The 21,623-nt window shown below is 43.3% G+C and overlaps 1 protein-coding gene across 2 annotated transcripts in view; it reads right to left on the reverse strand.

The window, feature by feature from the left end:
- The window catches only part of Fnbp4 (formin binding protein 4), a 33,176-nt gene extending 12,335 nt beyond the window's left edge, over window positions 1–20,841 (reverse strand). The window contains exons 1-12 of one of the 2 annotated variants that reach the window (XM_036184038.1): window positions 20,490–20,841; window positions 19,501–19,593; window positions 15,935–16,071; window positions 15,583–15,769; window positions 14,505–14,652; window positions 14,300–14,420; window positions 11,631–11,972; window positions 9,099–9,309; window positions 4,838–4,962; window positions 3,504–3,608; window positions 1,531–1,664; window positions 375–559 (exon numbers count right to left, since the gene is read on the reverse strand). In XM_036184038.1, the coding sequence (XP_036039931.1) occupies window positions 375–559; window positions 1,531–1,664; window positions 3,504–3,608; window positions 4,838–4,962; window positions 9,099–9,309; window positions 11,631–11,972; window positions 14,300–14,420; window positions 14,505–14,652; window positions 15,583–15,769; window positions 15,935–16,071; window positions 19,501–19,593; window positions 20,490–20,796 (2,095 nt within the window). In that variant the 5' untranslated portion in view covers window positions 20,797–20,841. Of the gene's footprint in view, window positions 1–374; window positions 560–1,530; window positions 1,665–3,503; window positions 3,609–4,837; window positions 4,963–9,098; window positions 9,310–11,630; window positions 11,973–14,299; window positions 14,421–14,504; window positions 14,653–15,582; window positions 15,770–15,934; window positions 16,072–19,494; window positions 19,594–20,489 lie in introns of both variants that reach the window. The other variant, XM_036184037.1, reaches the window with a different exon arrangement.
- Window positions 20,842–21,623: the final 782 nt, after the last annotated feature.

The raw sequence follows: 21,623 nt of genomic DNA on the forward strand, positions 1-21,623 counted from the left end.
TTTTTGTAGCCCTAAAGTTTTCTCTGTGAAAAGTACAGGTCTCTTTTATTTTTAAATTTAATGTGAATTCTTTTTAACTGATACATAAAATCTGTACTTATTAATAGAGAACACAAAACGTACTAATATTCATTACATGAAATCTTTAAGATCAAAAATAGTAGTTTATGTTTTATTTTGGTGGCAGACTCTGATATACATTATTTGGCTCTCTGACTAGTCATCAACTTATTCCTTTCAAATAACTCATGCATTCTTAGTTTAAGTTGGACTTTGCATATCTTATTACTATGCTATAAATTGTCCTATAATAAAAATACCAATGTCCTTTTCTCTGAAACTGTTTTCAACTAGAACAGAATAGACTGTCTTACCTGTGGGATTCTCAGAGGACTCTGTAGAGCTTGGATCAGTGCAGGTTTTGTCCTTCATGGTCGACTTAGGAAGACTCTCATCTCTAACTTCCTGTGCTCGGCTTTCTTCCTCCTCCTCACCATCTGGGAATTCCCACTGAGACTCGCCCGACTGTTCGTTTACATAGAAATAGCGTCTATGATCCCTAAATCACAAGAAAGAAAACACATGTTTTAAAATCTGTTCTCCTACAGAGACACTTCCATTTGGTCCTGTCCCAGGACAGCAAGCAGTCTGCTCTCACAGGGACGAACCTCTTCTTATGGACTGCTATTCACAAAGGCAACAAAGAGCTTTGACAATTGAGGATGGAGAACCCAGGAAATTCAAAGCTATTTGCACTGCCAGCAGCTCTGTGAATACAGCCCTTAGCCCTCTCCAACAGATGAATTAGAAATCATTTCTGTTCTTTTGTTTTTTTGTTTTTGCCAATGCATAACCGGGTTCCAAGTCTCATTAATGAAGGGACTCAATTGCCTAGAACACTAATTTCCCTTCCAAAGAAGAGAACATCGAAGTGAAAGGTGACTCTTCCCCTCTTGGACCGTGGAATTCATTTCAAATTCTTGATATCAAACACAGTGAAAGCTAAAGAGAGGGAGAGGATCTGGGAGCTGAAAAATAAAAGAGCAAAGATTTCAAATAACGAAAAAAAAAATCAAGAAAAGCCAAATATAAAAAGAAATGTTTTCATCTGACCTGCTGGCAGAGGATAGTAATCTTGTTCTTCATTCACATCTTCAGTCACGAAGTTTTCCTTAACTTCACCGAGGTTAATCAGGAGTAGTTGCTTCCAGAGGTCCTGTAAAGCGCACAGAGCTCTCGCATGCGCTTAACCCCCAAGCCCGCCCTACTCCGTGCAACACTCTGGAGAGTAAAAACCGGCTTTGTCCAATCTTGGGAAAAAATCCGTTACATGGAACACTTTTAAACATTGCTTTTGTTTTTCCGAACATGCGGCTGGCCAAACTGCCCGCAGTGCTTTGCCTGCCCAGCACCGCAAACGGCAGCTGCTCTCAGTCTCCAGACAGGCTGTCATGGCGTCAGGCGGTGGTGATCACAAACCATGTCTGAGATGTCAAAGGTGAAAGGTGAAAAGGGGAGAAGAGTGCGTACCTGTCCCAGTGGCAGGACCAGCCTTTAGGAGTGGCGTTTAGTTCATACTGTTTTAGTTGTTCTGCGGCATCCTGAAGTTTTCGTTTTAGGTAATTTCCATTAAGAGCCCCTTCCCGCCAGTCTGCAATTCGAGTCTAGAATCAACAGAGAATTAAAACTGATATTAGAAAACAGGTAAAAGGGATTCCAAGACTGTATCACTATGCTCTAACAGATGAGCAGACCAAGGAAGCAAAGAAATAAAATATCATCTTAATTAAAATGTATGTCTACTAAGGCGGCATCTGCTTTAATTAATGAAAGTGTTACTACCTGCAGCTGCAGAGACCCTGTTTTATTCCCTATTACTATTGTTTAAGTGTTATGTGTTCTGAGTGGAGGTTGAGGACAACTTCGTAGAGTTGGTTCTCCCATTTTATGGATTCTAGAACAAAAGTCATCTAGCTTTTGTACTAGTGTTTACACCCACTGTGACATTTCAGCCCACAAAACAGTATTGGGGGGGGGGGGAGCGCAGGTGGAGCAGGGTTCAAGATAGGGTTTCTCTGCCCTGGCACTCTCTGTGGATCAGGCTGGCCTCAAACTCAAAAGATCCACCTGGGATCTGCCTACTAGGTGCTGGGATTGAAGGCGTGCACCACTGCCTAGCTACAAGACATTTTTTTTTTATAATTTATTTTTATTTTATATGCATTGGTGTTTTGCCTGCATGTATGTCTGTGTGAGGGTGCTGGATCATGGAGTTACAGACAGTTTCAAGTTCCCACGTGGGTACAGGTCCTCTGGAAGACTAGTCAGTGCTCCCAACCATTAAGCCATTGCTCCAGCCCTTACAAAACACAATCTTAAAATAGAACGCCACTGGGTGGTGGTGGTGCACGCCTTTAATCCCAGCACTCAGGAGGCAGAGCCCGGCGGATCTCTGTGAGTTCGAGGCCAGCCTGGTCTCCAAAGCGAGTTCCAGGAAAGGTGCAAAGCTACATAGAGAAACCCTGTCTCAAAAAACCAAAAAGATAGAATGCCATTCAAACACCACCATTTATGGGCTATGGAGACAGCTCAGTAACTAAAGAGCTTGCCACAAGCATCAGGACCAGAGTTAAGATCCCCACACCCCACATAAAAGCCAGGCCAAGTACCCACGGGCTTCCAGAAATTATAACACAAAGTGGAGACAGAGTACAACCTGAGCAAGTTGGCCAAACAGACCACCTGTATTGGTAAGCTCTAGGTTCAACCGACAGTATCTCAATGAATAAGGTGAAATACAATGGAGAAAGATTCCTAATGTTCAGGCCAGGCCTCCCCTTGCACACATGCTCAAATACACAGACATATGCATGAGCACCACACAGTCATTAAAAACAAAGCAGGCCTAGAGAACTGGTGTGGCAGTTAAGAGTAGAGTTTGGTTCCTGGCACACATGCCAGGGAGCTCACAGGTGCTTGTGACTCCAGCTTCAGGGGATTTGGCATACTCTTTTGGCCTCCTTAGTCACGTGAATATGTATGGCATATGTAGACACATGAGTAAAAATTAAAACTTTCAGCAGGGCAGTGGTGGCGCACACCTTTAATCCCAGCACTCAGTAGGCAGACAGGCAAATCTTGCTGAGTTCAAGGCCAGCCTGGTCTACAGAGTTCCAGGATAGCCAGGGCTACACAAAGAAACCTGATCTTGAAAAATAAATAAATAAACAAACCAAACTTTCATAAAATGTAAATAAGCTGAGTGTTGTGCCTTTAGTCCCAGCACTCTGGAGACAGAGCCAGGAGGATCTCTGAATTGGAGGTAATTCTGATCTGTACATTAAAATCTCCAGGCCAGCCATGGCTACATAGTGAGGTTCTGTCTCAAAACAAAACAAAACAAAACAACAACAAAACAAAAAACAAAAAAACCCCAACCAAACAAAAAGTAAATAAAAACTAAAATAACAAAGTGATATTTACATCCAAACCAGCGGAATTACCTCAGTCTGTAAAAGCAGCATGTGAAAGTTGGAGATGGACTGTCTATTGATTCCTAGAAATTCAAATTTACTTGTCAGGGTATTTGCCAGTTCTCCAATCTGGAACTGTAATAGAGAATAAAAAAAAATGACTAAAGCCAGAACTCCAGCATTCCTTCATTATGTAAAGTCTTCCAGTTATTATTGCAGATATAGGAAATTTATTATCTACACTAGTTATGTTAAGTATTCTACTTTATATTTTTTGGTTGTGAGCCTAGCCTTTAACGGCTGAGCCATCTCTCCAGCCCCTACTATTCTACTTTATAATAAAATTCACATAATAAATAAAATGCTCTATCTACTCACACTATTACAAAACATTCAAACATGGATTTCAACAGCTGAACATATATCCTAATCTTTTTTTTCCCCCAGAGCTGAGGACCAAACCCAGGGCCTAAGCATTCTACCACTGAGCTCAATCTCCAACCCCATTTCCTAATCTATTTCTCTCCCCCCCCCTCTCTCTCTTTAAGGTTTATTTATTTATTATGTATACAGTGTTCTGCCTGCATGTGTCCTTGCAGGCCAGAAGAGGGCACCAGATCTAATTGCAAGTGGTTGTGAGCCACCATGTGGTTGCTGGGAATCGAATTCATGACCTCTGGAAGAGCAGTCGGTGCTCTTAACCACTGAGCCATCTCTCCAGCACCCCCACTTCCTAATCTTAAACAAGTCAAATCACATAAAGAGAATATCAAAATGGTGGTTGTTGCCAAAATGTTCTAACATCCTATACCAAAGAAAGATAAGTGAGGAGACAACTGATTTGCAGCGTTTGTAGTAATCACTATTATACACATACATACATACATACATACATACATATATATATATATACACACACACACATATATATCTATGCACACATCTTTTTATATATGGTAAATGTGTCAATTGTATCTTAAAATAGCTGAAGGGAAATATCATGAATATTCCAATTATTGCCAAAATTTTCATTTACTTATGTTAGCCACAAGCTGAAGCCTTAAAATTATATTCTCCCAGTCCCTTCCTATATAGTTGCACAATACAGAAAAATACCATGCTGTGGTTCCCCTGCCCCAATAAATCACATTTAAAGAGCCACACTGAACCAACCAGACTAAAATTTTGAGGAAAAAAAAAAAATCTGTCTATACTCAAGCATACTCCACACACTGGGTGGTGGTGGTGCACGCCCTTTATCCCAGCACTTGGGAGGCAGAGCCAGGTGGACCCTGAGTTTCAGGCCAGCCTGGGCTATCAAGTGAGACCTTCTCCCCTCCCCGCCAGTTGACAAGTGCTCATACTTTCAAGTCCTGTTCTTCTTCTACTTTAGGCGCTATTTGGACTTTCATCTTCTCTGGAGATTCTTCTACTTCTGCCTCCTTGTCTGAATTTTCATCTATTTTTTCGGAATTCTCCACACCAACAGCTGCAAAAAACAAACCCCCATGAAATTCAGCTGAACAACTGAGAAATCCAGAGCCATATTTCATTCTCTTTGCAACAGGCACCTGAAAATAGTCTTAGTTCTCGCTCTTGCCCACTGACACCCGCAAAGGCATCCTTTCTGAAAAGGCGACTCCATACAATGCCGTCATCTACTCCTGTTATCCACCTCACAGCTTCTTCCCTATCTCTTTACTGTCTTCTCTTCCACAAGAGCAACACTTCCACCTCTTACAGAAGCTAGAGGTCAAACCTGGAATACACCGGGTTCTTTACCACATTGGTGGAAGAGGAAGGAAACTCTCCAAACCAGAGCAGCATCAACTCAGCTGCCAGGTACAAAGGGTTAGGCCTGCCATTCCAGTATTCCAGAAAACAAGGGAACGAGGATCCTGAGCTGTAGGCCAGTCTGGACGACATAGCAATTTCCTGTCTCCAAAAACATTACCACCAATGCCAGTCATAGTGGTACATGCCACCTTTAACTCTAGCACTTAGGCAGAGGCAGGAGAATCAAGGCCAGCGTGGTCTACATAGGCCAGTACCAGACAGCCACAGTGAAACCCCCTCTCAAAAACAAAAACAAAACAAACAAACAAACAAACAAACAAAAAACCCCAGAAAACAAAACAAAAAACCACCACCACCAAGACCCATCCAGTTCCCTTCCTGAAGTGTCTAAGAACTACAGACAGTCTAGATTCACAAAGTTGTCTATACCAATAGTCCCAACTACTCTGGATGGAAGCAGAGGAGCTACTGGGCCAGTGGAGGCAACCTGGCCAAGTCCTCTTCTCTCCCTCTGCCTTCACGGGGTCTCACAACTGACATGGTAGCACACACCCATGACCCTGACATTTAAGAGTTGAAGGCAGGAAAACTTAGTTCAACACCACCAAAAACTACACAAGGAGCTCCAGCCAGACAGGGATACAAAGCAAGACAGTTTATAAACTCTAAGATAAAACCAAAGTTAGAATATGATCTTACTTTGTAGCCCAGGCTGGCCTGAAACAAAAAATCCAGGCTGATCCTAAAACCTGTGCATCCTAAGTCAGAATTACTGATACCCGTAGGATGTTATTGTATCTATGTGTGCACATGTGGAGATCGGAGAACAACTTTGTGAAGATGGTTCTCTTCTTCTACCTTTATACGGGTCCCAGGGATTGAACTCCACTCATGACTGCATTGGGCAGCAACTACCTTTACCCTGAGCCATCTTGCCAGCCCTTATTTTTTCTACATTTTCAAATGATCTGAAACAAAATCTACTAGTCTGACTTTTTTTTTTTTTTTGGTTTTTTTTGAGACAGGGTTTCTCTGTGTAGTTTCGGTGAACTCAGAGATCCACCTGCCTCTGCCTCCTAAGTGGTGGGATTAAAGGCATGTGCCACCACTGCCCGGCTAGGCTGACTTATTAAGTTATAATAATCATATTTTAGAAATTTATCTAGTAGCAGGTACAAAAATTAATTTTAGCATCACTGTAATTCTGACTGGAAGATTCTGTAGGGCAATTAAGCAAAATTTAATTATACAGATGTGAGCACTAAGTCCCCAAGGCAGGTGGCCTGTGAAGACCATAGTGGATACCTGGTGGTTGATCACCAAGCCACAGAACCTGAATGATGCCTACAGGCCGCCCAGCAACTTCCTCAAGATCAATGCAAGCAACCCACAGACCATAGGGGTTGGGTGGGGCCACTTCACCCATGCTGAGGGTCAGGATAATCTTCCTATCTCCAAGCTGAAGGACTCTACTATTAGAGGTCAAGGTTGTCACGGAGATTTATTTACTTTAAAAAGTTTTTATATTTTTATTTACTTTCTTATTCTATCTCTATGAATGGTTTTCCTTCATGTCTGTGTACCATGTTCATACCTAGTGGCCAGAGGCCAGAGGCAGGTGTCAGATATCTAGCAACTGGAGTAACAGATGGCTGTGAGGCACCCCATGAGCGCTAGAATTTGAACCTGGGTCTTCTGCAAGAGCAACAAGTGCTCTTAACCATCCAGCCTTCTCTCCAACCCCATACCCATTTACTTACTTTTTGAGACAGGGCTTTGCTCTATTTTGCAGACTAGTTGGAATTCATCATGTATCCCAGGTTAATCTGGAATCTGTAATTTTTCTACTTCAGGTCTCCTAAATGCTGGGATTACAGGTGTGCCAACATGCACTGATTATATTATTGAGGGGAGGGTACTTCAAATAAGAATGCATGTTATTTGTTTATTACTTGTATTATTTGTAGCATTTTAGCCAAAACTGGTAAGAATCTTCTGGGGCTGGAGAGATGGCTCAGAGGTTAAGAGCACTGACTGCTCTTCCTGAGGTCCTGAGTTCAATTCCCAGCAACCACATGGTGGCTCACAACCATCTGTAATGAGATCTGGTGCCCTGTTCCGGTGTGCAGACAGACATACATACATACATAACACTGTACACATAATAAATAAATCGGAGAAACCTCGGGTGGCTTTTTCTGTCAACTCACTTTTTTTTTTTTTGAAGCTGCTTGTGTGCACTTCCTGTTATTTTTGTTAGGTAATATTTCCTTCTTGGGTCTCTGAGGGAGTTGAAGATTAGATATTTACAGTTAAAGTTTAGATAGTTATAGTTTTCCTTGTTAAGAATTTTAGAAAAGAAACTCACCAAAAAGTAAGTGTATAAATTTGAAAGACGTTATAAGACAGTTCTGTTAGTAATATAAGCTAGTATAGAAAGTGAATCAGGTACATTTTGGACTTACCAAAATAGGATAGATAATGGAATTATTTTCTCTGAAATTTGTCAAATGCAAATGGACTAGACATTGTTTAGGTATTTATTACTTATATGTATGATACATAATTTATTGTAAAAAAATAAATAAAAGTATATAAACCAGTTAAAAAAAGACACACAAGGGCTGGAGAGATAGATGGCTCAGAGGTTGAGAGCACTGACTGCTCTTCCAGAGGTCCTGAGTTCAATTCCCAGCAACCACATGGTGGCTCACAACCACCTGTAATGAGATCTGGTGCGCTCTTCTGGCCTGCAGACATACATGCCATATATATAAATAAATAAATCATAAAAAATAAAAAAAAAGACACACAAAAATAAATAATTAAATTTTTGAAAAAAGGAAAGAGTGAAAGAAAAGAAGGAAAAAAAGAGCAGTGTCTTCTAGTAAGTGCATCGAAAAAAGGTTTGGTGCTCAAATCTTACTCCTAGTTTTCCAATACAAAATTAGGGTCAAATGTAAATTAAGACATTAGCTTTATTTGGAGTTTTCTGATTAACAGGAATTGAAATAGGACCTTTTCTACCATACCCAGAATGAAGACAACCTGGGTCTTACGACAGAATCAACTTGTCCACCTGCCTATAATAGAGGGTAACTTTTACAGAGACTAGAACCAAGAGGTAGATGGGGCTTGCCATAAGTAGACCTTTGATGTTCACCAAGAAGCAGTAAGCAAAGGAGCATTCATAGGTCTTATACACAAGTTAGGACAATTTTGCAGCAAGTAATGAAACGGGGCCAGTGTGGTTTAGTGGGTAAAGGAGCTTACTCTGCAAGTCAGATGACCTGCATTCCATCCTTAAGAGCCCATGAAAAGGCAGGAGAACAGCGACTTCTCAAAGCTGTTTTCTCATCTACACATATACACCCCCACGGCACTGTGCACCCCCACATGCGTATCACACATACATAATAAAGAGAAAGAAAAGAATCAAAAACAAAGAAAAGGCTGGACAATCTTATTTTCTGCTACTGAAAACAGTAGTAATCCCTATTCTGTAACCAATATAGGACCCAACCGATGTCAACCTCTCAAATTCTTACATTTCTACAAGTAAAACAACACCACCACCACCACCAACAACAACAAACAAGACATGTGGAAGTAGGCTCCATTTCCAGAATTTTGCTAAATCATAAAAGTGCCATCTCCCTGCTACTGTATAAGAAGAAAACCACAGAAGGCTTATTATTACCCTACACAGTTCAACTTAAGTTTACTGTTCTCTAAGGTCAGTGGTAATGAGGCTTCCTTGCCTGCTTCAATTCCTAGCATAAGAGAAAGGGGTGGGGAAGGGATTAGTTTATGGGAAGCATAAATTACCAGTTTCTCCATTTTCTGGAGTCTCTCGTCCAGTTTTACTAGAACTTCGGCTGGTGGATTCTGGACTGGTAGCTCGAACAAACATCTTCCATTTTCCTCTTTTAGACATAAGCCTACGCATTCCATCCTGAGATGCTGGTTGGCTGATATCAGAACGTGGACTGGACCCTGACACACTACCATCTCCTTCTTCCAAGGCTCGTAACTCTGCCTACAAAGAATGTGTTAATCAAGTTAGCACGACATTAATTACTTAGTACCAAGAAAGACAGCCATGAGTGTTCCTGGAATCTAAAACTTCTGAGAAGCAGCAGCATTTTTAACCACTTTCCTTCACAGCTCAATATTATGCTCAGTATTCTTCTATTAATAAAGGTTCATTCACAGGGTTGGGGATTCAGCTCAGAGGTAGAGTGTTTACCTAGCAAGCACAAGGTCCTCCTCATCTTCATGGGGAGGAGGGGAAACACAATGACAAAATAACAAAAAAGTTGGGCGGTGGTGGTGCACACCTTTAATCCCAGCACTTGGGAGGCAGAGGCAGGTGGATCTCTGTGAGTTCCAGGCCAGCCAGAGCTACAGAGAGAAGAAACCCTGTCTCAAAAAACTGAAAAACAAATACACAAATAAATGTCCATTCATAATTGCAGTAACAAAATTTTGAATGGAATGCCAGGCAGTGGTGGCGCTCGCCTTTAATTCCAGCACTGGGGAGGCACAGACAGATGGATTTCTGTGAGTTCAAGGCTAGCCTGGTCTACAGAGGGAGATCAAGGATAGGCACCAAAAGCTACACAGAGAAACCCTGTCTCAAAAGCAAAAACAAAAACAAACAAAAAATGAATGGCGGGGGGACTAGAGAAGTGGCTCAGAGGTTAAGAGCTCTGGTTGCTCTTCCAGAGGTCCTGAGTTCAATTCCCAGCACCCACATGGTGGCTCACAACCATCTGTAATGAGATCTGGTGCCCTCTTCTGGCCTGCAGGTGTACTTGCAGGCAGAACACTGTATACATAATAAATCAACAAATCTTTAAAAAAAAGGAACATAAAAATGAATAGGGGAGGGTAGGTTCTAGACAGTCACAAGTACACAAACCTTCTGACATGCACACACATAATGGAAATAGTTTTGTTAGCTGGTGGTCCCCTATGGATTCAAATCTTCAAACAGGGAAAGCTTCAGGTTACTGTTACTGACTCACATTAAGATCCTGCTTTGGGCCAGGCAGTGTTGGCACACGCCTTTAACCCCAGCACTCAGGAGGCAGTGCCAAGTGGATCTCTGTGAGTTCGAGGCCAGGCTGGTCTACACAGTGAGTTCCAGGACAGGCACCAAAACTACACAAAGAAACCCTATCTCGAAAAGCCAAACAAGATCCTGCTTTGGGGCTGGAGAGATGCTGCTCTTCCAGAGGTCTTGAGTTCAATTCCCAGCAATCCCATGCTAGCTCATAACCATCTATAGTGGGATCTGATGTCCTCTTCTGGCATAAAGTTGTACATGCAGAACATTTATGAGAACTCTCATAAATTTTAAAAAATTAAAAAGATCCTGCTTCCTACTGGACTTTTTAAGACAGCAGCAGATGACTACCTCCAAAGAGGGGGGAAAATGACAAAATCTTTTATAAAGGAATATAGAACTGGGTGTGGTGGAACATGACTGTAATCCCAGTACTCAGGAGACTAAGGCAGGAAAATCACAAGTTTGAAGCCACCCCACTTCTACCCCTAATAAAGATAGACACAGGAGGTTCTAAGGTCAACTTAATTCTTCTATTATCTCACAAGATCTACTTATTGGTTGACAACTACCAAAAGCATCACCAGAAACAAAAACAATTCTGTAGTTCATTAGCTTAGAAAAAGCTTAGGCAACTAGAGAGATAGTTCAGTAGTTCTGAGTACCTGCTGCTCTTGCAGCAGTACCTGGATTTACCCAGCACCTTCAAGGTAGTTCACTATCATCTGTAATTGTACTTCCTGGGACCCTCCTGACCCTCCTGACCTCTGCAGGCACTAGGCCTGCATGAATGTGCACAAAATCCTTATATATTTAAAAAATAAATCTTTAAAAATAGCATAGGTGAAGAGATGAGCAAAAGCGAAGTCCGATAATGGTTTACAAGTTCAGCCTAACAACCCGAGTATAACAGTAAGAGGGGAGGTAATGTCCCTTAAATTTGTGATGGTTAAGTACCACTGTCCACTTGACAGGCTCTGGAATAACCTAGGACACACCTCTGGGTAAGTTAGTAAGGAGGTTTTTCAAGGGAATTTTTACTAAGGGAAGACCCATTTTTAATGTGGGCAGCATCGCGCCATGAGCTGGGGGTCCTTGAATGACTAAAATAACGGGAAAAGTAGCCGGCTGAGCACCAGCACTCACCCTCACTTCCTCACTGTGGACATCCACAGTCCAAGAACAGCCATGGTCAGGGTTGGGGTTTAGCTCAGGGGTAGAGCGCTTGCCTAGCAAGCACAAGGCCCTGGGTTCGATCATCAGCACAAAAAAAGACGTCAAAACCTTACTTTTTTCCTTTCCAAAGCTAGCTCCAGCTCGAGGGTATCCTGCTCTTCTTCCTCCTCACTTTCTCCAGACTGAACAACACTGCAAAGACCCTCTTGACAGAGGTCTTCTAAGCTGTCCAGTGTGACTTCCGGTGCCTTTATGGCCGCTCCCGTTTCTTCTGCTGCCATGCTTATTTCCTTAACCTCTGTCCCTGGATCTGCTTCTTTACAAATGACTTTTCTTCTCCACCTTTCCTCTTCCTCTTTCACTCCCTCAGGCAGTAAGGGAGCGAGCAATGCTGCTGCCACCCCTTTCCTCTCCTCCTCACTGTTGGAAAGAGCTTGAATGCCTTCATTCACTTCCTGGAAAGAAAAAAAGCAGTGAGTCACAGCTGTCACCACAATCCCTAGGAATAGTTCATTCTTTCTGTTAAGCTTCTTAATTGCTGGATACTCACAAAATGCCTGTACCCAACATAGCATACCACTGCACGCACACAAAGGAAAGCCTACTTTAGGAAGGCAGTGGCTGCACCGCAGTCTATTATCCTCTGGATATCAAAAGGAAGCCAGTAGGAAGCAGGGGCAGACATAACATCAGATTTCGTCAACACAAGACTAGGTAAATCTTTACCTTCCTCTTCCGTAAGATTGAAAAAAAAAAATGCTCATGCTTAAAAGGGAACTTAGAGGAAAATAAAGTATGTCTAAAATGAAATGTGTGCTTAAGCTGGACACGAAGGTCCATGCTTGGATGCCATCCAAGCTGGGAGACAGGAGGATAAGTAGTATAGAACTTACCCTTAATGGTGGCCTGGGCTACTATACAATCTCAAAACAACACCGCTTGATTAATATATTTAAAGTGGCCAGGTGGTGGTGGTACACACCTTTAAATCCAGCACTTAGGAGGCAGAGGCAGGCATATTTCAAGTTCGAGGCCAGCCTGGTCTACAGAGTGAGTTCCAGGATAGCTAGGGCTGCATTGAAACCCTGTCTCAAAACAGAAACAAAACAAACTTATTCCATCTATTAGAATACTTAACCTTTTTAGAAATGTACAGATTACAAAGACAAAACAAAACAAAAAAAAAAATTAGGGGTGGGTGGGCCTCATGTTAACCCAGGCTGGACTCAAATTTGGTATATAGCAAAGGCTGTCTTTGAAGTTTGTAACTTTGAAGGTTAGGGATACAGCTTAACATGTGATGTCTAATAGGATCCTAAGTATTGGGTGGGGTAGGGATGGGAGGTGGTGTGTGTCACTCAGAAAATCAAAATAAATTGTAATTCAATACACAATTCATAATTGTTTCTAAACCCCATCTCAAAAATATAACTAACTAAATAAATATTGTAGGTAAGGCTGGGTATAGTGGTGGACTCATTTAATCTCAGCATTTGTGACACAGAGGAAGGAGGAATCTTGATGATATTGACACTAGCCTGGTCTACATAGTGAGATCCTGTCTCAAATAAATAAATAATGAAAGTTTAAATGCAAGTCTGTTATATGAAGGCCTGCAAGAGAGGTTTCCATGGATAAAGGCACTTTCCAAAAAGTCCGACAAGCTGAATATGGTAGCGCACACCTTTAATCACAGCACTTAAGCAGAGGCAGGCGTTTACAACCATCTAGCACAGTGGTTCTCAACTCCCTAATGCTGCAACCCTTTAATACAGTCCATGTTGTGGTGACCTCCAGCCAGACAATTATTTTCGCTGCTACTTCATTAACTGTAATTTTGCTACTGTTATGAATTGAAATGTTAATATCTAATGTGCTAGATATGTGATATGCAACCTACAGGCTGAGAAGCACTGATGCAGCAGAAACTAATGGGGAAACTGAGCCTTCTCTCCATGGCTGAATTTCCAACCTCCTGTTCCCATCCAGGCATTTCATTTTTTTTAAATGAAGGGGTAAACCTCTGCTTGAAATGGGTTACTCTCAGGCGGTGGAGGTGCATGCCATTAATCCCTGCACTCAGAGGCAGACAGACAGATCTGAGTTTGAGGCCAGCTTGGTCTACAGAAGGAGTTCCAGAACAACCAGGGCTGCACAAAGAAACTTATCTCAAAAAGATAAAAACAAAATCAAATGGGTTACCTTCTGGTTGCCCCCCCCCTTTTTTTCCCTTCCCCAAGACAGGGTTTCTCTGTGTAGCTTTGTGCCTTTTCCTGGAACTCACTTGGTAGCCCAGGCTGGCCTCGAACTCACCGAGATCTGCCTGGCTCTGCCTCCCAGTGCTGGGATTACAGGCGTGCGCCCTCACCGCCGGCTGTGGTTGTTTAAGGACACGTTTTCGTGCCCTTAGCTGCTTGCTGTTTGCTCTTCTCACTACCACAATAGGGCCAGCCTGCCACAGAACATGTAGATTTTAAAGGACGTGACGCACACACTGGGCTGAAATGGGGCAGGAAGCCAATCCAGAGCCAGCTTCTCAAACAGCACAGGGCAATTTATCAGTACAATGTACATGACAACTGCTCCCATGTCCCTCTAGATGGCTTTAAGTAGTTTTCATGGCACTAAAACTCTGAATTACTGAAGTGGTGACTGGTAACTTCTAAATCTTGTCTAACACACAAGTAGATTAGGTAAACTAAGAACACTTGTGCTATGAAATACGACCTTACCAAGTTCTTAGATTAGAAAGTTAGCAAATGCAGTAAGTTATAATACTAACCTTTTTAACTTCTCGTTTGGCTATGACCGGTCCACTTTTATTACTGGAGACAGGAATTGTTTTCTCCTTTGTATACACATCTGTATTTACCACAAAACCAGCTTCAGCACCTGTTACAGAACTGAGAAGGGAGTGTAAAGACAGAGGTAAATACCTACAGCAGTTGCTTTCTCCCACATAATTTCTTCTTTGGGTCTAGTCTTACCTGGGTTGGTAATGCTGTAATCCCTGCACCTGTGTGGCAAGATACTGGGGTAACTCCCAAGTCACTTCATTTGTTTGTGTGTTCCAATAATAATAGCAACCTGTGTTCTCATCCCAGACTTCTTGCCAATCTCCCATCTCAATTCCAACTATAAGAAAACACAACATATTTCAAGTATATATTATGTAATATTATACATATGTGTACACGCACACACACACACACACACACACACACACACACACACACACTCCTGACTTCTATCCTAAGCCAGCTGTTCAACCATAACAACTTAATAGAGGGTTCTCAAATCTGTGTTGCAGAGTTTAACAACATCTCTAGCACATACCACTAAAGAAAAACCCCTCTTCACTGCCATACCACAAATGTATCTTTAGACATTACTAAACGTTCCTTGTAAACAACAACTCCACACCAAAAGAATTATTTTTTCAATAAAAATTTATACACAGCAGGCTGTGGTGGTGCACACCGTTATTTCCAGCACTCAGGAGGCAGAGGCAGGCAGATCTCTATTGAGTTTTAGACCAGCCTGGGCTATAGATAGAGTTCCAGGACAGCTAGAGTTATTACACAGAGAAACCCTATCTCAAAATACACACACAGAAAATAAAAAATCACTTTTGTGCACAGAATTAAAAATTGTCTGATACTCAAAAAAAAGTCTTTGGGGGACTGGAGAGATGGCTCAGCAGTTAAAAGCACTGGTTGCTCTTCCAGAGGTCCTGAGTTCAATTCCCAGCACATGGCAGCTCACCACTGTCTCCAACTCCTGTTCCAGGGGATCCAACACCAACAACACAGGCATACATGCAGGCAAAACACCGATGCACATAAAGTACAGATAAATTATTTATATAAAAAAAGTATTCTGAATCCTCAACAATGGCTTTTATCACTCATCTGGCACAACTGGCTACTAGTAAAGACAATCATCCTATCTATTAGCTTCCAAATACTATACTTAAAGGCCAGAACTCACCGTTGGCTTCACGTTTATGCAGGCCAATGTCTTACATACCAATGAGTATTACTTTGAAGTCTTCTTGAAACTTACCTCCTGCCAGTGAACACTGGGTATCATAATGCCACCCTGGTGTCTGGGCTGAGTCTGTTCCATTTGATGAGGTGGAGGAAAGCGCAGGTGTTGCTGCTTCCTTTGGTTCTGGTCGGGGTGGAGTTGGAGGTGGGGCAGAAGCTACCACAGAAGCTGCAGGTTGAGGTGCAGTTATGGCATCTATCTCCTATAGAATAAACACAGCAATAAACAACTGGGCTTAGTGCTTATACCTGAAATCCTGGGAGGTAGAAGTAGGAAGATAGCTGCAAGTTCAAGACCAGCCTGGTCTACATAGTTTCAGGTCAACAAAAATACTACTTCAAAACAAGCAAACAAAAGCATCACTAACCGCGAGGAAGTTGGCCAGTGTACTATCAATGTCAGTTGACTGGTTTCCATTTGCCTCTTTGGATTGCGCTGTTTTTTCAGAAACATCACTTTCCTCATCATCACTGTCAGCATAAGCACCAAGTAAGCACAGACCTCCTAGAAATAAAAAGGAAAACATTAGGAATACCAACACTAATGCATTCTATGAAGTATCTAAGAAAATACACTAGGGCTGGAGAGATGTATTAGCAGTTAACAGCACTTTTAAAAAAAGACTACATACGGGGGTTGGGGATTTAGCTCAGTGGTAGAGCACTTGCCTAGCAAGTGCAAGGCCCTGGGTTCGATCCTCAGCTCCACAAAAAAAAAAAAAAAAAAAAAAAAAAAGACTACATAGTTCTCCTTTATATTGATTAGCTGTGGTATGCATAAACCTGGAGCAGGCTGTTCTAGCTAGCCTGGCTACCCAGCTTGTTCTAAGGATTCCAAGCCCTCACTGGCATTACAGGCAGGCCTAAACCCACCCAATTTTCATCAAGGTTCTGGGAATGCCTACTCTGGTCCTCAGGCCTTTGCTAAGTGACATCCCCAGCCAAATCATGTGTTTGTTTTTTAAATTTTCTTTTTATTATTTTATTGTGTGCATGGGTATTTTGTCTACATGTACATATTTGGCATTTGGCATGCCTGGTGCTCTTCCAGCAGCCAGAAGGCATCATATCCCCTGGAACTGGAGTTTCAGACAATTGTAAGACACTATGTATGTACTGGGAATCAAACCCAAATCCAAAAGAGCAGCCAATGTTTTTAATCCCCCAGCCATCTCTCCAGCCCCAATCACATGGTTCTTTAATAAAAGAGTTAACATTTTATTTATTTATAAACTGGAATCTAATTTCAAAATCAGAATAATCACTAAATTAGGACTATGATTACAGCTTGAAAAATATGTACTCAGCATGTACAAGACCCTGGATTCCATTCTAATAACACCCACATACCCCTTGCTGGGCACAGTGGCACAAAGACAAAGACACGTCTTCAATCCTAGCACCCAGGAGGCAAGGGCCAGCTGATCTCTACAAGTTCCAGGACAGCCTGGTCTATATAAGGAGTTCTTGAACAACTAAGGCTGTATAGTGAGATCTTGTCTCAAAAATAACACACAAAAAAAGAAGAGGGAGGCGTGCAAATAATGTAAACACAATGTATTCGTGTGTGAAATTTTCAAAAGTAAAAGATTACTAAAAAATACTCAAACTACAAAGAATGATGTTAAACCACCACAGATATAATTATATACTATTCCTCAAGGGGTCAGGCCTGGTGGCACACGTCTTTAATCATAGCACTTGGTTCAAAGTCAGCCCAGACTACACAGCAAATTCCAGGCCAACCAGAACTACACAATGTGACCCTGTTTCTACCGACACCAATTCATTCAAGATAATTAAGTCAATCTACACATACTTGATATCCTTCCTTAAAATATACCATGGATCACTGAACCTCACTCTTTCAGAGTAACAAAATTTGGTGATCAAATATCCATTCAAGTTAGGTGTTATAGATGTCTGTTATTCCAGCACTTGCAAGCTAAAGCAGGACTGAACTTTGAGGTCAAGGATGGACTACTAGTGACTTCTAGGCCAGTCTGAGCTACAAATGGTAGCTCTGTCTCAAAAAATTAAAGAATCTCGCTGGGGCGGTGGTGGTGCAAGCCTTTGATCCCAGCACTTGGGAGGCAGAGGCAGTAGGATCTCTGTGAGTCTGAGGCCAGCCTGGGCTACAGAGTGAATTCCAGGACAGGCACCAGAGCTGCACAGAAAACCCTGTCTTGAAAGCACCCCCACCACAAAAACAAAATAAACCCACCCAACCCCCCAACCCCCAAAAAACTAGAAAAACTGTATGTCTGAATTCTCTCTCCCTCCCTCCCTCTCTCTCTCTCTCTCACACGCGCGCGCACACACACACACACACACACACACAATTTAAGAAGATATATATGGCTGGGTGGTGGTGGAAATCCCAGTAATTGGGAGGCAGAGGCAAGCAGATCTCTGTGAGTTCGAGGCCAGCCTGGCCTCCAAAGCGAGTTCCAGGAAAGGCGCAAAGCTACACAGAGAAACCACGTCTCGAAAAACAAAAAAACAAAACAAAACAAAAAACAACAAAAAAAGAAATACTCCAAGCAACTTAAGACTATAGTACATCCATTTTATAGCTGAGAAAGTTTCAGCCCAATAACTGTCCTGAAGTCTTAAGAGTGAAAGGTAGCCACATGGCAGCTCACAGTTGTCTGTAACTCCAGTTCCAAGGGATCCGACACCTTCACACCAATCCACATAAAATAAAGCTTAAAACAAAACACAACAAAAAAACCACACACTACCACATCTGGCTACCAAACAGATTAATATAAACATTTGACGCCTGCTGAAAAAATTAAAGAGAGTGAGCGTTAGGTGATGATGTGACTCAGGTTTGCCAAGATTACCATTGCTGCAAATATTACAGCAGAGTGGGGCTGGCAATTGTACGGGGTGGGCGATACTTCAAGAGGAATTTTCAGCTTCACAAATATTTGGTACCAACCAAGGCAGTGTGTTAAATGAGTGGGGTGGGGTGGAGCACAGCTGTAGTCATAGTACTCTGGGAGGTAAAGGCAAAAGTTATCAATAGTTAACGGCCAGTCTCAGCTATACAGAAGGTTCTAGGCCAGCCTGGACCATGAATCATTGTCTGGAAAAAAACAACAAAAAACATGACTAAATCAATCACTCAATCAAGGGTCAAAATGAAGAAAAGGTATCGTTGGTGTTCCTAATACACCACAGGGCCCCAAAACAAACAAACAAACAAACAAACAAACAAACAAACAAACCCAACCTAGTGGGGAGATGGTGCAGCTTGTAAAATGCTTAAGGACTTGCATTCAGATCAGTTTTGGCAGATTATGAGGTGCTCATCTGTAACCACAGTGCTAGGGGTGAAATGGAGTGGTACAGACAGGTAAACTGGGGGAGGAGGAGGTCTTTGTCCAGCCAGTCTAGCTCAAGAGTTCACTTGAGACACTATGACTTAAAAAAATACACGTTAGGTGGTGCAGCTTTGGAAGCAGACACACAGACAAATGGATTTGGGGTATAGCAGTAAATAAATAAACCTTCGTGTTACTTAGAGTGTGTACAGAGAAAGTTTTTTTCCCCACAAAGACGGAGTTTCTCTGTGTAGCTTTGGTGCCTGTCCTGGATGAGGCTCTGTAGCCCAGGCTGGCCTCAAACTCACAGAGATCCATCTGCCTCTTCCTCCCAGTGCTGGGATTAAAGGCATGCGCCACCACCCGCCCGGCAGAAAGCCTTTTTTTAAAGTGATTTTTGTTAATCTATTTTTGTAAGGTGAGACCAGAGCCCAGAGCCTTGCATCTACCAGGCAAATACTCTACCACTGATACATAGTTTTTATAAGCAATAGTAAATTAGTAACAATTACCCATCCATCAGACAATCCTGGCACACACTCGATTTTAACTTAATAAAAGATATTTTAGGATAGAGGTAAAAGAACACCACAAACCTATACCTGTTGCCTTGACGGCGGTGGGTCTGGTGGTCATGACTGGTTTGGGAGGATTCTGAACAACTTTGGGAACCTCCACCACCACTTCCTGTTCATCTGTATTTGAAATGAACAAAAGGAAACGGCAGTGAGTCGGTGGACCAGAGAAAACACGAGAGGCAATCAAAATTTGACCTTCCAGGCCTGGATTTCATCAAGTTATAAAATCCGTGTCTATCACTGGTCCAACTCAGGAGGATGAAAAACAAGCTGATGTAGAATTTTCCATTCATTTAGTGACATCGACAGTAATAATGTGAAGATTATATGAAAATGGCACCTGCAATACTTAACAATTAAAATGCATAAATAAATCTTTAGGTTTCCACACATTATGTTCTTCCTATTAACGTGATTTCTTAACACTTGATGATGGTCCAGCTTCTCCGGCATCTAACCCATGTAGTAATTGTTACTCTTAACCCAAATACAGTTACAGGGAAACCCACAGGTTTTGTTACTTTCCTACAAGTCTGGGCACCGATGCTTTGTGTGGCATAAAGAAAAAAAAAGGGGGGGTTGTTCACGTCTAAAAGGTGGATGTCTCAGTTTCAACAAAACCGAAACCAAGTGTGACATGCAGAGACGGCTAGGCTCAACCGCTTCAAGGCTCGCACGTGGAAACTGCCCTCCACCCTCTGCATTATCAAGATGGTAGGGGGTCACCTGGGGTACCAGGCCCCGGTGGATTGCACAGGCTCCGGGGGGGGGGGGGGGAAACCCCTGCACCCGCAATGGCGCCTCAGAGGAGTCCCGGCAGGGCCTTCCGCCGCCCAGAGTCCATGGCCGCTGTCCCGCGGACTCCAGGTCTCAGGCAGCCGAGGCGTACCTCGCCCGCCAAGGTTACGCTTCCTGACAGGGTCCGAAGAGGCACCTGAGAGGCCTAGGCCGCAAGCCCCGTGCTCGAGTTTCGGACGTCCCAAATAAAGGCTGGGGCATCTCGCGCTCCTTACCTTCCGAAGGCGAGTCCTCGGGGGCAGCGGCGGCAGGCACCGCGGGCGACGTCGCGGCCGCCGCCGTCGCAGCCGCCGGGGCTGACTGGTTGGTCGCCGCGGTCGAGTCAGCCTCGGGATCCGGGTCGGGGTCGGGATCCCGGCCCGGCGTGCTGCTCCGAGGACCCGGTGGAGAAAGCTGCAGGATAGGCCTGCGGCCGGGTACCGCCCGGGACTTCTTCCCCATCGCGAGCCCGAGCGCGAGCTGCGAGCGTCGGCAGGCTAGAGGGGCGGGCGCACGGGGCCCCGGTGCGTAATCAATATTCATGGGCCACGGCACCGCCTCCCGACGAGATCCGCTTCTAACCGGCACGGTGCGCTGCGCGTGCGCATGCGCGCTGAGCCCGGGCGCCTTTATGGACGCTCCGCCCCATGCATGGAGGGGGTGGGCTTTGTGCAGGGAAAAGGCGATTGGCTGTTTTGACTTTGAGAAGGACCCGGTAGCCAATGGCAGAGGGAAAAAGACGGGACGTCGAGCCAATGCGGAAGGGCCCGCGTTTTGCGGGACTTCCTCAAGGAGGTTGGGGTTCGCCCATGCGCTGTTAGCCGGGTGTTTTCTTTAGCGCTTTGTCCGCCATCTTGTGGCTGTTTTCAGCCGTTTGTCATTTAGGAAGATGAAGATGCGTTTCACCCTTCTGCGAGGTTCCTTTGATTATTGTGGCTTCTTTTGGGTATAGTATTAAACAATAGTTATGATGCAGGGTGTTTATACCTCTGTAGACTCTTAAAATGCAAATACGATGTGATTAGTAGGGAAAATGACTGGACCTTGAAAATGGCCAAATTATTCGTATGGGATACAGAGATCTCACCTCATCCTGCTTTACTTATCTTCCGTATGCAATCCTTTCTGCTCTACTTCCAAATCCTCTGCTTATGGCTGGAGGAAAAACCTTGAGGATACTGGGGATGTAGAGCTCTTTAAATTCTGGGTCTTGTTTGCCTGCAGAAATGACCTCCCCATCCCTAGAGGCAGGTGACAACCTGAGCCATGAATGTCCTCAGAGACAGTTGCCAAGCAAGATAATGCTGATTTTCTCCAGGACTCAGGCCTACCATCCCTGGTTGCTTCTAGACCCGTAACAGCAGGCCTAT

The sequence above is a fragment of the Onychomys torridus genome, chromosome 4 (assembly GCF_903995425.1).
Source record: "Onychomys torridus chromosome 4, mOncTor1.1, whole genome shotgun sequence".
In the NCBI taxonomy this organism is placed as follows: Eukaryota; Metazoa; Chordata; class Mammalia; order Rodentia; family Cricetidae; genus Onychomys; species Onychomys torridus.